Here is a 16,383-nt window from a genome sequence, read left to right on the forward strand (position 1 = left end):
TTGGTTGAACCCAGAAGGTGGAGGTTGTGGTGAACCGAGATCATGCCATTGCACTCCAGCCTGGGCAACAAAAATGAAACTCCGTCTCAAAAAAAAAAAAAAAGTGTGGTCTTCCCCCACCCTGTGCCATTTTAACAATCAGAGCTCTACAGTCATACTACTTGGGTTAGAACCCCAATACACATACTAGCTATGTTACCTCGAGCAAACTCTTTAACCCTTTTGGTTTTTTTAAGAGGCAGGGTTTCACTGTGTCACCCAGGCTGGAGTACTGTGGCACGATCATAGTTCACTCACTGCAGCCTTAACCTCCCGGGCTCAAGCAATCCTCTGCCTCAGCCTCTCAAGTTGCTAGGACTACAGGCACATGCCACCATACCCAGCCAATTTTTTTATTTTTACTTTTTGGTAGAGACAGGGTTCTCACTATGTTGCCCAGGCTGGCTTCAAATTCTTGGTTTCAAAGCAATCCTCCTGCCTTGGCTTCCCAAAGCCACTGCACCCTGCCTGCTTAACTTTTTTTTTTTTTTGGAAATGGAGTCTTGCTCACTGCTCAGGTTGGAGTGCAGTGGCACAATCTCGGCTCACTGTAACCACTGTCTCCCGGGTTCAAGCGATTCTCCCGTCTCAGCCTCCCAAGTAGCTGGGACTACCAGCACCTGCCATCGTGCCAGGCTAATTTTTATATTTTGGTAGAGACAAGATTTCACCATGTTGGCCAGGCTGGTCTTGAACTCTTGACCTCAGGTGACCCGTCCACTTTGCCCTCCCAAACTGCTAGGACTATAGGCGTGAGCTACCGTGCTGGGCCTGCTTGACCTCTTTGAATCTCAATTTCCTCCTCTAAAATATGAGGGTGATAATAGTACCAACATCAAAGCATTGCTCAGAGTATTAAATAATTAATATACAGTACTTAAAAAGTGCCTGGCATAGAATAAGTACAGTCATACATCACATAATAACATTTTGGTCAACAGTGAAGGGCACGTATGACAGTGGTCCCGTAAGATTATAATGGAGCTACAATATTCCTATCACTTAGTGACATCTTGATGATCTCGACCCTATGTAGTTCTATGCGCTAGGCTAATGTGTGTGTTTGTGTCTTTGTTTTTAACAGAAAAGTTTAAAAAGTTAAAAACAAAATTTAAAACTTATAGAAGATAAAAAGAAAATATTTTTGGGCCAGGCATGATAGCTCATGCCTGTAAAGCCAGCACTTTGGGAGGCCAAGGCGGGCAGATCACTTGAGGTCATTAGTTCAAGACCAGCCTGACCAACATGGTGAAACCCCATCTCTACTAAAAATACAAAAATTAGCCAGGTGTGGTGGCAGGAGCCTGTAATCCCAGCTACTCAGGAGGCTGAGGCAGGAGAATCACTTGAACCCAGGAGGCAGAGGTTGCAGTGAGCTAAGATCGTGCCACTGCACTTCAGCCTGGGTGACAGAGCGAGACTCCGTCTCAAAAAAAAAAAAAATATATATATATATATATATATATTTTTTTTTTTTGTATAGCTGTACTGTGTTGTGTTTTAAGCTAAGTGTTACTACAAGAGTCAAGAAGTTAAAAAAAAAGTTTATAAGACCATCCTGGCTAACACGGTGAAACCCCGCCTCTACTAAAAAATACAAAAAACTAGCCGGGCAAGGTGGCGGGCGCCTGTAGTCCCAGCTACTCGGGAGGCTGAGAAAGGAGAACGGCGTAAACCCGGGAGGAGGAGCTTGCAGTGAGCTGAGATCCGGCCACTGCACTCCAGCCTGGGTGACAGAGCGAGACTCTGTCTCAAAAAAAAAAAAAAAGTTTATAAATGTAAGAAAGTTATAGTAGGTTAGGTTCATCTATTGTTGAATATATGTTTTTAAAATAAATTTAGTATGGCCAAGTGTACAGTGTTTGTAAAGTGTACAGTAATGTTCTGGGCACTCACACTCACTCACCACTCACTCACTGACTCACCCAGAACAACTTCCAGTCCTGGAAGTTCCATTCATGGTAAGTGCCCTTATACAGGTGTGCCTTTTATATATATTTTTTTATATGATATTTTTACCATACTTTTTTCTATGTTTAAATACACAAATACCATTGTCTTAGGATTATGTACAGTATTCAGTACAGTAACCTGCTGTGCAGGTTTCTAGCCTAGGCGCAACCAGCTATACCACGTAGCCTAGGTGTGTAGTAGGCTACACCATCTAGGTTTGTGTAAGTACACTCTGTTATGTTCGCACAACAACGAAATTGCAAAATGACACATTTCTCAGAACATATCCCCATCATTAAGTGACACGTGACTGTACTTGATTGATAAAGGTGGCCTTTTTTGGTGGTGGCTTGTTTTTTTTTAAGACAGAGTCTCTCTTTGTCACCCAGGCTGGAGTGCAGTGGCGCAATCTCAGCTCACTACAACCTCCACCTCCTGGGTTCAAGTGATTCTCATGCTTCAGCCTCCTGAGCAGCTGGGACTACCAGCACCCGCCATCACGCCCAGCTAATTTTTTTGTGTTTTTAGTAGAGACAGGGTTTCAACATGTTGGCCAGGCTGGTCTCGAACTCCTGACCTCAAATGATCTGCCCACCTTGGCCTCCCAAGGTACTAGGATTATAGGCTTGAGCCACTGGTCCCAGCCTGATAACGGAGCTTTTTTGATGAGGTGATAAAACTAAGCAAATCATGTATCTAGTATAAAAACTATAAAAGTTGCTATGAAAATTACATTGGGGAATGAACTAGGCATTACCAAGTTAATGGTAGAATAAGAAAGGTACAGCAGTAGCCCTACTCATGTTCATATTCCTGTGCCTATCAGCATGGAACAGAGGGAGCCAGAAGTAGGAGGGATTCCAAGCTTTCTCCAGAAGCCTGAAGAAACTATGGTTGGAGGTTTCCCACTTGTAGGAGCAGAGGAGTGAAAAGGCAGCAAGAGAAAGAATAGTAGCCCCAGTCCCCTATTTCTCTTCTATGGCACTGATCTCTCTCAAAGTGACTAGAACAGATTCATAACAGCATTATTCCTAATAGCTAAGAAGTAGAAACAACTCAAATGTCCATCAACTGAAGAACAGATAAAATGTGGTACATCCATGCAATGTAATATTATTCAGCCACAAAAAGGAATAAGATAGTGATACACGCTGTGACACAGATTAACCCTGAAAACAGTATGCTGGCCAGGTGTGGTGGCTCACGCCTGTAATCCCAGCACTTTGGGAGGCTGAAGCAGGAGGACTGCTTGAGCCCAGGAGTTTGAAACTAGCTTAGGTAACACAGTTAGACCCCGTCTCTACAAAAAAATGGAAAACTTAGCTGGGCATGGTGGCACACACCATAGCTCCAGCTACTCAGGAGGCTGAGGCTGCAGTCGGCCGTGATTGTACCATTGCACTCCAGGCTGGACAACAAAAAGAAGCCAGTTACAAAAGGCCAAATACAGTGTTATCTGATTCCGTTTGTATGAAATATCCAGAATAGGCAAATTAATGGAGACAGTGGTTGCCTAGGGATGAAGGTCTGGTAAGGTAGGGGTGGGAATGAAGAGTGACTGATAGGAATGGGGCCAGGCACGGTGGCTCACACCCGTAATCCCAGCACTTTGAGTGGCTGAGGCTTCAACATGGCTTGAGCTCAGGAGTTCGAGACCAGCCTGGGCAATGTGGTGAAACCCCATCTCTACAAAAAATTAGCCAGGCATGGGGCAGTACGCCTGTAGTCCCAGTTACTAAGGAGGCTGAGGTGGCAGGATTGCTTGAGTGTCGGGGGTGGAGGCTGCAGTGAGCTGAGATCGAGCCACTATACTCCAGCCTGGGTGACAGAGCCAAAACCTGTCTCAAAAAAAAAAAAAAAAAAAAAAAGGAACAGGGTCATGAAAATGTTCTAAATTTGATTGTGGTGATGGCTGCACAACTCTGTGAATATACTAAAAACTACTGAATTGGATATTTTAAATAGTGAGTTATATGGTATGTGAATTACATCTCAACAAAGTTGTCCTTTAAATGACTAGAAGGTAGCTACTGAAGATGGTGTTGGGAACTGTGTGAAATTTGTGTGTGGGAGGTGGAGTAGATAACCAAAAAGCAGGACAGGATGGCAACAATGACAGCACCAAAGAACCTTTACCTGGTCCTGCGTCCCTTTACAAAAATGGCAACGAAACATTAACCTGTATGTATCTTCCAGAAGATACCAGAAAACCCCTGCCCACCCCAACTGCTCTAGCATGGCTATCAATTCCCATGCATCAAGATCTCTTCCAAGGCACTTACTTACCCTGCTGGGTAGGCAACTAAACCTGACCGGGGGTCACAGGCAAGTCCTCTGCCTCCAGACACTGTAATTCCCAGCACCTTCTCCAAGGTCACCTGTCAGAGCAAGACAGAAGTGACACGTTATAGACAGAGTGTGTTTGGGAAGAAGGTGCTGAAGGCACTTGGGACATCCTGAGGCACTGGCTACTTTCCAGATGCCCATGTCTTCAGGTGAATGGAACTATGACTTCTGCAGCTTTTTCCGTTCTGGCCACTGGGCTTCTTGATCACATGGGAAAAACCCAGTGTGCGACACCTATTTTCAGGAGGGCTCAGTCCGCTGGTACCACAGGAAAGAAAACCAACTCGTTAAAGTATAACTCATGGCCACAGAGGAACAAGCATTCCCCAAAACCAGGAAGGCACCATGTATAAGCTGGAGCCTGGGATCCCCAGACTAGACTCTTGGATCCGTGAGACTTGGGTGAGGCCACTGATCTTTGTGCTTTGGCAGACATGAAGGAAAGGCCACTCTGACCTACCAAGAGCCAAAAGAATGTTAGGTATCAATTAGGTGACTCAGAATATCCCTGACCTTTGCATTCTATCATGTTCTTCCCCTCCATCAGAGGGCTCCACCTCCCAAATGTCTGCCAGTTCATACAGACTACAATGCAAGGAGGCAGAAACAGGGCTTAATGCTGTGTTCTGCAAAGCACCGATGCTCAGGGTATTCTAATTATTATTATTAAGCCACAACTCCCACAGAGATGAAAGATAAAATGCTCAGAGATTTGGAGAGGACATGGCCACGGGAGACACTCATCACTCTCATCATTAGTATTATTACCCCACACTGTCTGCAGCCCCAGGACCCACAATGAACTAACCTCAAATTAACTCACTGCTCTTTCTGCTAGACGATGCCAAGTGAGATTGAGACTTCCCTCTAACCTCTTGCTGTCACTTCACGTCATCCTCTGCTCCAGGTCTTTCATTTGCTGCTCCAGGTCTTTACCTGCTCCAGGACTGTGCACTCCCTGCACTGGCCCTGCTCAGGAATGCCCCTGATCTCCCCTGGCTCAGAGAGTGGGGCTTCAGAATGCAGGACGGACATGTGAACAGGCTAGACAGCACTTTGCTGTGAAAACACTGACTCTGAGGAGAGTCTCGGAGGCCCTAAGAGGGCAATGTAAACCAGAAACACATAGGGTAGATGCTTGTGGCAGGGCAGTCTACTACCAGTCCAGGCCAGTTTCTAGAGAGGGGAGGCTCAGAATCAATTAAGACAGTTTTGGAGTTTCTCCTTCTCTCTTATTGCTCCAACTGCAGAATTAGAAGTACCCCTAGATGGGCCAGGGGCAAGGGCTCACGCCTGTAATCCCAGCACTTTTGGGAGGCCAAGGTGGGCAGATCACTCAAGGTCAGAAGTTCGAGACCAGCCTGGCCAACATAGTGAAACCCCCATCTTTACTAAAAATACAAAAATTAGCTGGGCATGGTGGTGGGTCCCTGTAATCCCAGCTACTCAGGAGGCTTAGTCACGAGAATCGCTTTAACCTGTGAGGTGGAGGTTACAGTGAGCCGAGATCGCGCCATTACACTCCAGCCTGGGTGACAGAGCGAGACTCCACCTCAAAAAAAAAAAAAAAAAAAAAAAAAAAGTACTCCTAGAGACCGTGTTTAAATTTTTATCTCTGAGGATTATTTTAGCTTGAATTAGGTTGGAAGGAAATGTCCTGTGGTGGCCGAAGACCAAAATAAGTCTCCAGAGATGTTACATTTAGTACCTATTCCCCAGAAGGGTCCCCAAGGATTATCTGTGTATCTTGGGGATGCAGATGAGGAATTCTAACATGTGTCTGCTCACTGGTAGATATGGTTTCGATACAGAGAAGGAACCCAGAGCCACCTGGCAAGCACCAAACTTGCCAATTACCCTTGTGCTGATCTGAGGCACTAAACCTAGTGTGGAATAAAGTAACTTTGGCCTTCTCTATACATTCTTGATATGTTACCCTAACTTATGCCTGCTCTACTTTTTCTCAGCTTAATGAACCACTGGGACCTAGTCACCTATTACTGACTGGAGAGCAACAAAATCATCCTGGGGAAGTCTGGGGGATACTCAGTTTAAGTCACCATGTCATCCTGGCACTGAACCTGCAACTCTCCCAGAGGAGGGGATATTTAGGGACATTCCTGCCACACCCACTGCCTTCTGCAGACAGGAAAGAGAACGGCCCCAGGCTGGCATTACCCACACAGCTGGCATTACCCACACAGCTGGGAGAGGCCACAAAATCAAGTGTAGGGAGCTAAAGGGCTGCTCAACTCTTATTTTCTCCTGGTAATCTGATTAAAGGTAAATCCTTTGGATTCAAATTTGCATTGATCCCTTCCATCCCTTACGCTTCAGTGTCGGTCCCGAAGAATTACACCAAGTCCATTGGTTCTCAGCTGATCTTCTTTCTAACAGGAATTTGGGTAGGTGTTTTGTGGGTAGATGATCCCATTCCAAAGAGAATTAATTCTCTAAAGCAAGAAGGAGACGTGGGCTAGTAACACTCTAAAGACCAGTGTTTAACAAAGTTTTCTGGCCATGACCCACAGTAAGAAACACATTTTATATCATGACCCAGTATATAGAGACATGTGTGTGCATATGCATAAAACTGAAAGTTTCACAAAACAATATCCTATTGTTAATCCTAGAGTGCAATATACTCTATTTTCTATTATATCCATTTCATTAAAAAATAATTCTGGTCATGGCCCACTTTACTGATTTCACGACCTACAAATGGGCTGGAAGCTCTAGTTTGGGAAACCCTGCTATAGACCATCTCTTTCCGCCTGGCCTGGGAGACAGGCTCTGATCACCGGCACCTTTGTGTTTGTTGGTCATTTTCCTCCTAGGACTCTGAGCAGTGGAACATACTTCCGCACTAGGAAAACCCCACAGGCAGGAGTTTGCCTGAGCTCAAAACTTGGCTTATTTTCAAAGGATTTATGTTTTTGGCTTTTTCTGGCCTTCTAAGCAGCTATCCAAGAGGGGAAAAAAAGCAGTTTCCTTTGGCTCTGTGGAAGGGGAGGAGCAGGGGAAAACATTCAGGGGCATCAGCTGGTTTTTATTTTATGTTCTTAACTCAAACCAGCTTCCTGTTTGCAGGGAGGTTTTTGGTTGAGCTCCACTTTCAAAGGATCTAAGAGTCCAGAGTTCCTGCAAGGCCTTCAACATCTAGGATTATTTTGCAAGGCTTCAACATGATGGACTTCATAAACTGACTCTCCCTCTGATAACCTTCTTCCTCGCCTCCTTTCTGAGAAGGTGGTAGAGCTTCCACCTGTCCTAGAAGATGGAGACAAATTTGAACATCCCCTGCAAACACACCCCAGGTTCAATGCATTCAAGTTCAGTCGGTGGTGTGCTGGAGCTGGCTTGCACTAACTCATGAATGCTGACTGTGCACAACTTTTCCCACATGCAGTGTTAGCACACGAGTGGCCCTGAAATCACCACCGCAGGACGACTTACGCCATGGAAATCAGCAAAGGCTCACAAATCTTCCAAATCACAGTTTTTTCCCCTCTCAGAGAGCCTGTAACTATTTACCAGCATGCCACTTAGTTCAAGTCACTATTATCTCTCACTTGGACTGTAACACCCACATGCTCTCCCTGCTTCACGCCTTACCCCCTAGTCTTTTCTTCACACGGTAGGTCACAGGGATTCTTTAAAAATATGAATGAGATCATGTCATCATTTTGCCCAAAACCCTCCAAATGGCTTCCCATCTCCCTTAAGTTAAAATCCAAATACTCTACCCAGGCTTAAAAGCCCTAAATCATCGGGCCTCTGGCTACCTCTGACCTCATTTCCTACACCCTCCCCTTTACTCACTCACTCCACCCCAGCAGACCAACTTTAAGCACCTTAAGTCGACTGTAGCCTCAGGTCCTTTGCATATGCCATTCCTTGGACTAAAAAGTTCTTCTCTCAGCGATGCACAAAGCTAATTTCCTAAAGTCTTTGCTCAAAGGTCTCTTCCACAGAGAGGGCCTTTTAGACTAGCTTTACTGCCATAATCTTTTTTTCTTCTTCTTTTTTTTTGAGACAGAGCCTTGCTCTGTCGCCCAGGCTGGAGTGCAGTGGCACCATCTCTGCTCACTGCGAGCTCCGCCCCCCAGGTTCACGCCATTCCCCTGCCTCAGCCTCCTGAGTAGCTGGAACTACAGGTGCCCGCCACCACGCCCAGCTAATTTTTCTTGTATTTTCAGTAGAGACGGGGTTTCACAGTGTTCACCAGGATGGTCTGGAACTCCTGACCTCGTGATCCACCGGTGTCAGCCTCCCAAAGTGCTGGGATTACAGGTGTGACGCACTGCACCCGCCTACTGCCATAATCTTATACCCAACTTACCTAGCCTTCTTTTTTCTTTTTCTTTTGAGACGGAGCCTTGCTCTGTCGCCTAGGCTGGAGTGCAGTGGCCAGATCTCGGCTCACTGCGAGCTCCACCCCCTGGGTTCATGCCATTCTCCTGCCTCAGCCTCCCGAGTCGCTGGGACTACAGGCGCCCGCCACAGCGCCTGGCTAATTTTTTGTATTTTTAGTAGAGACGGGGTTTCACCGTGGTCTTGATCTCCTGACTTCGTGATCCGCCCACCTCGGCCTCCCAAAGTGCTGGGATTACAGGGGTGAGCCACCGTGCCCGGCCCCAGCCTTATTTTTTCTTTTTCTTTTTTTGTTTTGAAACAGGGTTTCACTCTTGTCACCCAGGCTGGAGTGCAGTGGTGCGATCTCAGCTCACTGCACCCTCTGCCTTCCAGGTTAAAGCGATTATCCTGCCTCAGCCTCCCAGGCAGCTGGGATTACAGGTGTCTGCCATCATGTCCGGCTAGTTTTTGTATTTTTGGTAGAGACAGGGTTTCACCATATTGACCAGGCTGGTCTCAAACTCCTGACCTCAAGTGATCCGCCCGCCTCGGCCTCCCAAAGTGCTGGGATCACAGGCATGAGCCACTGCGCCCGGCCACCCAGCCTTATTTTTCTTCATAGCTCACAGAGGCAGGTAGCAACCCAACATTGATTATATTTCTGTCCATGTGCTTACTGCCTGTCTGTCCCATCAGAATGTGAACTCTTTGAGGACACGACCTAGGTTGCTGTACCCCGTGGATGTATTCCCAGTACTTTAAACAGCCTTTGGCACACAATGGGCACTTGACACATATTTAAGGAATAAATGAACGCCTTGCAGAGGCTTCAGAAACAGTGAAAGCCCAGGAAAACTGGGGTATTTCAGGCCAGTAAACTGTTCTTCACAAAGTATCTAAAACTGGCTGTGACAGAAAGGCTATGACGAGCTAAGGACAAGCAGAAAGGTACAGGTAACATTTTGTTTCATAAGCTGATGGTAGGCACATAATTGCTTATTATTCCATGTCTTTATTGTATGTCTTAAATATTGCATAACAAATATTAAAAACAGAGAAAAAATATAATGGAACATGTGCTGTGGGGCTTAGGACCTTATAAGCAACATCCTTCTATAACTCACATCCCCACTTCTCTCTCTAGCCTCAAGTCATTTCGTTAACACTCACTGACCTGGCAATGTGGAGGGAAAGGGTATGAAGAACTCAAAAATCTGGTTTGTTGTAGTTGTTTTGAGACAAATCTCGCTCTGTCACCCAGGCTGGAGTGCAGTGGGGTGATCTCAGCTCACTGCAATCTCCGCCTCCAGGGTTCAAGCGATTCTCCTGCCTCAGCCTCTGCAGTAGCTAGGATTACAGGCGCCCGCCATCGTGTTTGTCTAATTTTTGTATTTTTAGTGGGGAGATGAGGTTTCACCATATTGCCCAGGCTGGTCGTAAACTCCTGACCTCAAGCAATCCACCCACCTTGGCCTCCCAAAGTGCTGATTACGGGAGTGAGCCACTGCGCCTGGCCAAAAATCTGCGTTTTTATTTAAGTTTCTCATGTCTGTCCTTAGGCAGCTACGTATTTGTATAATTCTTTGACCTGTCACAGAACCACTGTGCGTACCCCTTTCTGACTGCTAAGCATGGCAGCAGGCAATGAGATGGGCCTGAGGTCCCCATGCTGACCTTCACTGAATACATAGCATGAGCAAGAAATAAACTGTTGCTTAAGCCAGGGGGATTTCTGAGGTGGTTTGTTATCAAGCAGGACCTAGCCCAGAGATTCTCAAACTTTTTGGTCTTGGGACCTCTTCACAGTCTTAGAACTTATCAAGGACAACAGAGAGCTACTGTTTATGCAGGTTATATCTATCAATATTTACTATATTTGAAATCACAATCGGAAACATTAAAAATATTTACTAATTCATTTAGAAATAACAATAAACCCATTACATATTAACATTCTTTTTTTTTTTTTTTTTTTTTTTGAGACAGAGTCTCACTCTGTTACCCAGGCTGGAGTGCAAAGGCGCGATCTCGGCTCACCGCAAGCTCCACCTCCCAGGTTCACGCCATTCTCCTGCCTCAGCCTCCCGAGTAGCTGGGACTACAGGTGCCACCACCACATCCGGCTAATTTTTTGTATTTTTAGTAGAGACGGGGTTTCACCATGTTAGCCAGGATGGTCTTGATCTCCTGACCTCGGCCTCCCAAAGTGCTGGGATTACAGGCGTGAGCCACCGCGCCCAGGCCACATATTAACATTCTTATTAAAGATAACTTTATTTTCCAAAACAAAAATAATTAGTGAGAAGAATGGCACTGTTTTACATTTTTGTAAATCTTTTTCATATCTGGCTTAACAGAAGGGAGTTGGGTTCTCATATCTGCATCTGCATTCAATCTGTTCTGACATTATCTGGTGGAAGTATGTGAAGAAAACCTAGCCTCATGTGGATATGTAGTTGGAAACAGGACATCATGGACCCTCTAAAGGAGTTTTGGGGACTCCAGGCTTCTCAGACCACACTCTGAGAACCAATGACCTACCCCTCTAAATACTACAGCATCTTTCCACATGAGGAAGCAAGCCCACACGTGAGAATGTTCTGGCCTCAAGGATCACTTGAAGAAAGTGAGGTAGGAAAGAGGCCCTGTGAGAAAATAACTGTCCATAAAGTCTGGGATGCAGCCCAAAGTTCTGATGGGAACTTCAGCTCCAAACCTTCAAGGCCCAAATGCCAATGAAATACAGCCCAAGAGACACACCAGTCCAGGCAACTGTGTCTGGGCAGTGACTTGGGACACAACTGCTGCAGGCAGCTGGCACCCTGACCCGTCAATCTACAGCTCTAGGAACACTGCTTCATGCACAAGTGGAAACTCAGACGGAAGAAGAGAGGACTCAGCTGGTTCTCTACAGTGAGCTCCTCCACACCCAGAACGCAGCCTCGAAGCAGGGAGAATACCCAAGCTGTGACCCAGCTTTTGCTTTAGCAGGTGGACAGTGTTGAGATGGAAGAAAGCGTATACCAACCTGACAGAGGTGTCATCTTTCCCCTGAAGCAAGGCTACTGGAGGCAGAATTACTACAAGTATAATGCGAGGGAAGGCTTGAATACCCACCACTCCCAGTAGGAACTAGGCAGAGCACTACCGTATCCTCCCAAGAGAAAGAGGGCCAGCAAAATCATCACTTTAATAAGATAAACGGGTAACTTCATACTAGTCTATTCCCAGGAGAGAAAGAAAGAATAAAGCCACGTGTTTAAGTGCTCTTCTGGCTCTCATTAAAGTAGATGGAAAAAACAGGTGGCGTAGAGGCAAGAGACAGGACTGCTCATTCATACTAGATAGAACAGTAGTTTCCAGCCTGTAGATTGCAGTCTTTTTTTTTTTTTTTTTTTTTTGAGAGGGCGTTTTACTCTTGTTGCCCAGGCTAGACTGCAATGGCACGATCTCAGCTGACAGCAACCTCTGCCTCCCGGGTTCAGGTGATTCTCCTGCCTCAGCCTCCTGAGTAGCTGGGATTATAGGCATGCGCCACCACACCCGGCTAATTTTGTATTTTTAGTAGAGACGGGGTTTCTCCATGTTGGTCAGGCTTGTCTCGAACTCCCAACCTCAGGGAACACCTATTTTTAGAGCATGGAGTAGATGAGGTACAGGCAGTGAGAAACACTGGAGGAGAACCAGGAAGCCAGTGAAGTGGAGAGCTCCCAGAAGGGAGGTGTGATTAATAGTGAGTGCTGAAAGAAATGAAGGAGGTAAGGACAGAACTCTCCAGAGTCCAGAGCCATCCTCAACAGAGATGTCACAGTATAGGGTCTCAAGTCGTCTCAGAGCCATAAACACACAATCCTAGACACTGGGCAGGGCCTTCGAAGCTTTTCTGCTCTCTCTCAAGTCCCTGGATCTGATCAGATATGTCCACGAGCTAGAGGACAGGCACTAGCCAAAGGAAGCGAGTCCAAGTGGAGCCAAGACAGTGGCACAGTTAGGAAGGGCTTCCTGCTTGGACCCACAGCAGAAGTTGGCAGGAAATGCTTTCCCTTTTAGTGTTAGGGACCACTACAGGGAGTCTGCAACGGCACAGAGTGGCTGCTCCCTTGAGATAGAGAACTAAGGGGCCAGAGTCACAGAAGGCCAGGGTCCCCTAGGATTTGGCTGACCTCAAACTGGCAAGGAAACCCCAGCAACTGTGAGGAAAACAATCTGTTTTTGTTGCTATGTTTTGTTGCCACCAGCTACTTTCTTCCCCCTTTTCCCTTCCCCCACTTCTCAATCCCACTCAATTCAAGTTATAAATACCTGAGTTGTAAGTCATTCCAGCCAAACCATGGACTTGCTATTTCTATAAACAAGCATGTCAGAGACCTGTCCAAGGCAGAGCTCTCTTCGCCTTCCCCTCCCTTCCTGCAGGTTAAGAACTATATTTGTCTCTTGCCCACACACTACACTCTAATCTCACAAAGCAGATTCTCTACCAGATTCTGAGAACTGCCACTTATGCAAAAGCCACAGAAGAAGCCAAGGCCAGGAGGCTTTGTGCAGAGACTTAGACAGCAGGGCAGAGACCCAGTGACCGTGGACCTGGGAGTGGGGAGGAAGGGCAAGTATCATGCTCAGGGTAACTCATTCCTGTTCCTTCAAAGTTCAAAGTGCCACCTGGTCAGAGGTAGGCAGGGGCACAATGGCCAATCGAAGAAAAGAGCAGACCTTGGATCTAGTCTCTGCTCCTGGTCTCTACCCAGTTTGGCTGATTTGGAGTTCCATCTATACCACAAAGACTCCCAGAAACAAGTAACTTCCAATGTGACAAACAAACAAAAAAAGGGTATCCTGCTTAACAGTTTAGAATTAGTTGGAGCTGAGTAAATTCTCCAGACTAAGATTAAAACAGCCTTAGTTTCTAAGGAAGGTGCATTTGCCACTGCTTGGAAAGGGTAACCTGACAAAGCCTCTAGCCACAGCCCCTGTGGACAAGGAGACTGGAACAAAAGTTCCCAAACCTGGCCAGTCAACAAAGTACCCAAAGAACTTAAGGATTTTTTGTTTTGTTTTGCTTTGTTTTGTTTTTGAGACGGAGTCTCACTCTGTCGCCCAGGCTGGAGTGCAGTGGCCGGATCTCAGCTCACTGCAAGCTCCGCCTCCCGGGTTTACACCATTCTCCTGCCTCAGCCTCCCGACTAGCTGGGACTACAGGCGCCCGCCACCTCGCCCGGCTAGTTTTTTGTATTTTTTTTGGTAGAGACGGGGTTTCACCGTGTTAGCCAGGATGGTCTCGATCTCCTGACCTTGTGATCCGCCCATCTCGGCCTCCCAAAGTGCTGGGATTACAGGCGTGAGCCACCGCGCCGGGCCAAGGCTTTTTTCATGTAGCAGTCCCTACTCTATCCCTACCCAATCCATTTTCCCTAACTGCAAGACTCTGAATGAAAAGATAAGGAGTAGGGTTTAAGAATGTGCATATTAAAGCTCTCCAGGTGGTTCTAATGATTGATATCAGATTGGGAACTACTAAATTAAGGCATTTGCCCTTTTATTTCCAAATTCTAGCCTCTCTTGGGTTAGTCCCAGTGTTCCAAGTATTTTTTACAAGAACACACCAGAGGTACAAAAGGTCTGGGGCAGAGAGATGATCTACAGCTGCCATTTACTGAATGTATACTTTGTGTCAATAACTGTTCTAAGCACTTCAGTCAGATCATCTCATTTAATACTCTTGACAACTTCATGAAGGACTAGTATCTCCATTTTACAGATGAAAGAGGTAAGTAGTGAGTGGAAGAACCAGGATTTAGACCTGGGGCTGTCTGGTTCCAGAAATCGTGAAGCTTTGAGGAGAGAGTTCAAATTCTTTAGCACCACCAGAATGCTACAGTTTCTGAAACAGCACAAAGGGAAGTCACTATGCCTTTGTGCAGGCATCAGGGACAGGTCTGAGAGCCAAGACAGAAGGCAGAGGGTCACAAGATAGACAGACAATAGAGACCTTTCATGCTATCTTTAACATCAACAAAAAAATTTAACAGAACTTATCAGTAGCTAAAATGGGTCTAAAAAATGGGTTCTGACCTCTCCTCACTGAGATGGTTGCAAGAAAGAGGGAGGGTCTTCCTAATGCCAGAGTATCCCATGTGGTCAGAGCTTGCCCATGTCCAGCCTATGCTATAGCCAAATATAGACAGCAGACACCCATTTCCAAGGCAACTGGCATTGCAGGGTCAGAAGCAGAAGAAGCTGATTTCGTATGCAGATGGAGGAAGAGGTAAGGAAGGCGTCAGACTAGAGGGAGAGGGAATGAAGACACTCCAGCTAAAAGACCCAGTTAGTTATATTAATAGTACAGTCATTAGCACGTGCCCAAGTCCAGAGAGCAGATTTAACAGCTTTTACAGTGCCTGGTACAGCCCTTCTGCCCTCTCTTTTCTCTTCCACAGTTATCAGAAAGGCAAGAAAAGGAGTTATCTCAATGTAAGCATGCAGAATTGGGGTGGGGGTGGGGGTTGTTAGATTTTTTTTTTCCTCTAAAGTCAGTCCTCTCTACAATACTTTTTTTTTTTTTTTTTTTTTTTTTGAGACGGAGTCTCACTGTGCTCCCAGGCTGGAGTGCAGTGGCGTGATCTCGGCTCACTGCAAGCTCCGCCTCCCGGGTTCACGCCATTCTCCCGCCTCAGCCTCCCAAGTAGCTAAGACTACAGGCGCCCGCCACCACGCCCGGCTAGTTTTTTGTATTTTTAGTAGAGACGGGGTTTCACCATGTTAGCCAGGATAGTCTCGATCTCCTGACCTCGTGATCCACCCGCCTCGGCCTCCCAAAGTGCTGGGATTACAGGCGTGAGCCACCGCGCCCGGCCCCTCTCTACAATACTACAGCAAAACCAGAACCACAAGCAAAGCTTTATGAGCTAAAAATCTGGTCATCAAAAGTATCTAATCCCTCCTCATACATACCAACTCTACATACCTGAATTTTCTTAAACTCTTGCTTTTCTATTTTGTAACCAGGGAGAATATTAACTGTTCCTTCTCTGGACTAAGTGTACAAAGTGAATGTGTCTCCCGGAACAAAAAGGGGAGTGTGGAGAGCTCTCAGTGCCCCTACAGTCACACAACTTATGCCATGAAACCCTCCAGGGAAGGAAGGTTTCCTCAACATATTCTCTACAAAATGCTCACTTCGTGCCAACACCCCAGTGTAGGCCTTCAACACATTCCTGGATATAGCAATGGGTTTCTAATCAATTTCCTTACTATAGACTCTTTCCTCCCCTCCTCCAACCCATCAGCGTAATTTTTCCACAGCATAGCTTTGATCCATGTTTCTCCCCTGCCCAAAAACTTTTTCAGTCACTCCTTCCTGTCAACTAAATAAAACATAAATGTTTCAGCCTAGCATCAGTGAGCCCTGCCCTTCTCATAATTCTATTTCCTACTACTCACCTATATGAATCATGTGCCTTTGTCAATCTGGACTATTCATTTTTCTGGAAAGGAGCCTCTTTTACAGCTCATATGCTTCTTCTAACCTTCCCTTCCACTACCCTATACTGAAATCCTACCTTTCCTTCAAGGACCAGCTCAAATGTCACATCCCCTCTGATTCTTTCTGTGATCGCCTGGCCAGAAATGATTCCTTCCTCCTCAGTACTCTTATAGCAGCACTTAATTTGCATCATTGACATGGCATGCACT

At 46.1% G+C, this 16,383-nt stretch overlaps 1 protein-coding gene across 6 annotated transcripts in view; it reads right to left on the minus strand.

Annotated features, from left to right (window-relative positions):
* The window catches only part of MAPKBP1 (mitogen-activated protein kinase binding protein 1), a 53,132-nt gene that overhangs the window by 23,864 nt on the left and 12,885 nt on the right, over positions 1-16,383 (minus strand). For 5 of the 6 annotated variants that reach the window (XR_002523036.2, XM_009209980.4, XM_003900813.5 and 2 more), the window contains one exon: positions 4,279-4,370. The exons of the other annotated variant lie outside the window; for it this stretch is intronic. Coding sequence is in view for 4 of the 5 variants with exons in the window: in XM_009209980.4 (XP_009208244.1) it covers positions 4,279-4,370 (92 nt within the window). In the remaining variant the exon portion in view is untranslated. The remainder of the gene's footprint in view (positions 1-4,278; positions 4,371-16,383) is intronic. 6 annotated transcript variants of the gene reach the window in all.

Source organism: Papio anubis, chromosome 7 (assembly GCF_008728515.1).
Source record: "Papio anubis isolate 15944 chromosome 7, Panubis1.0, whole genome shotgun sequence".
NCBI lineage: Eukaryota > Metazoa > Chordata > Mammalia > Primates > Cercopithecidae > Papio > Papio anubis.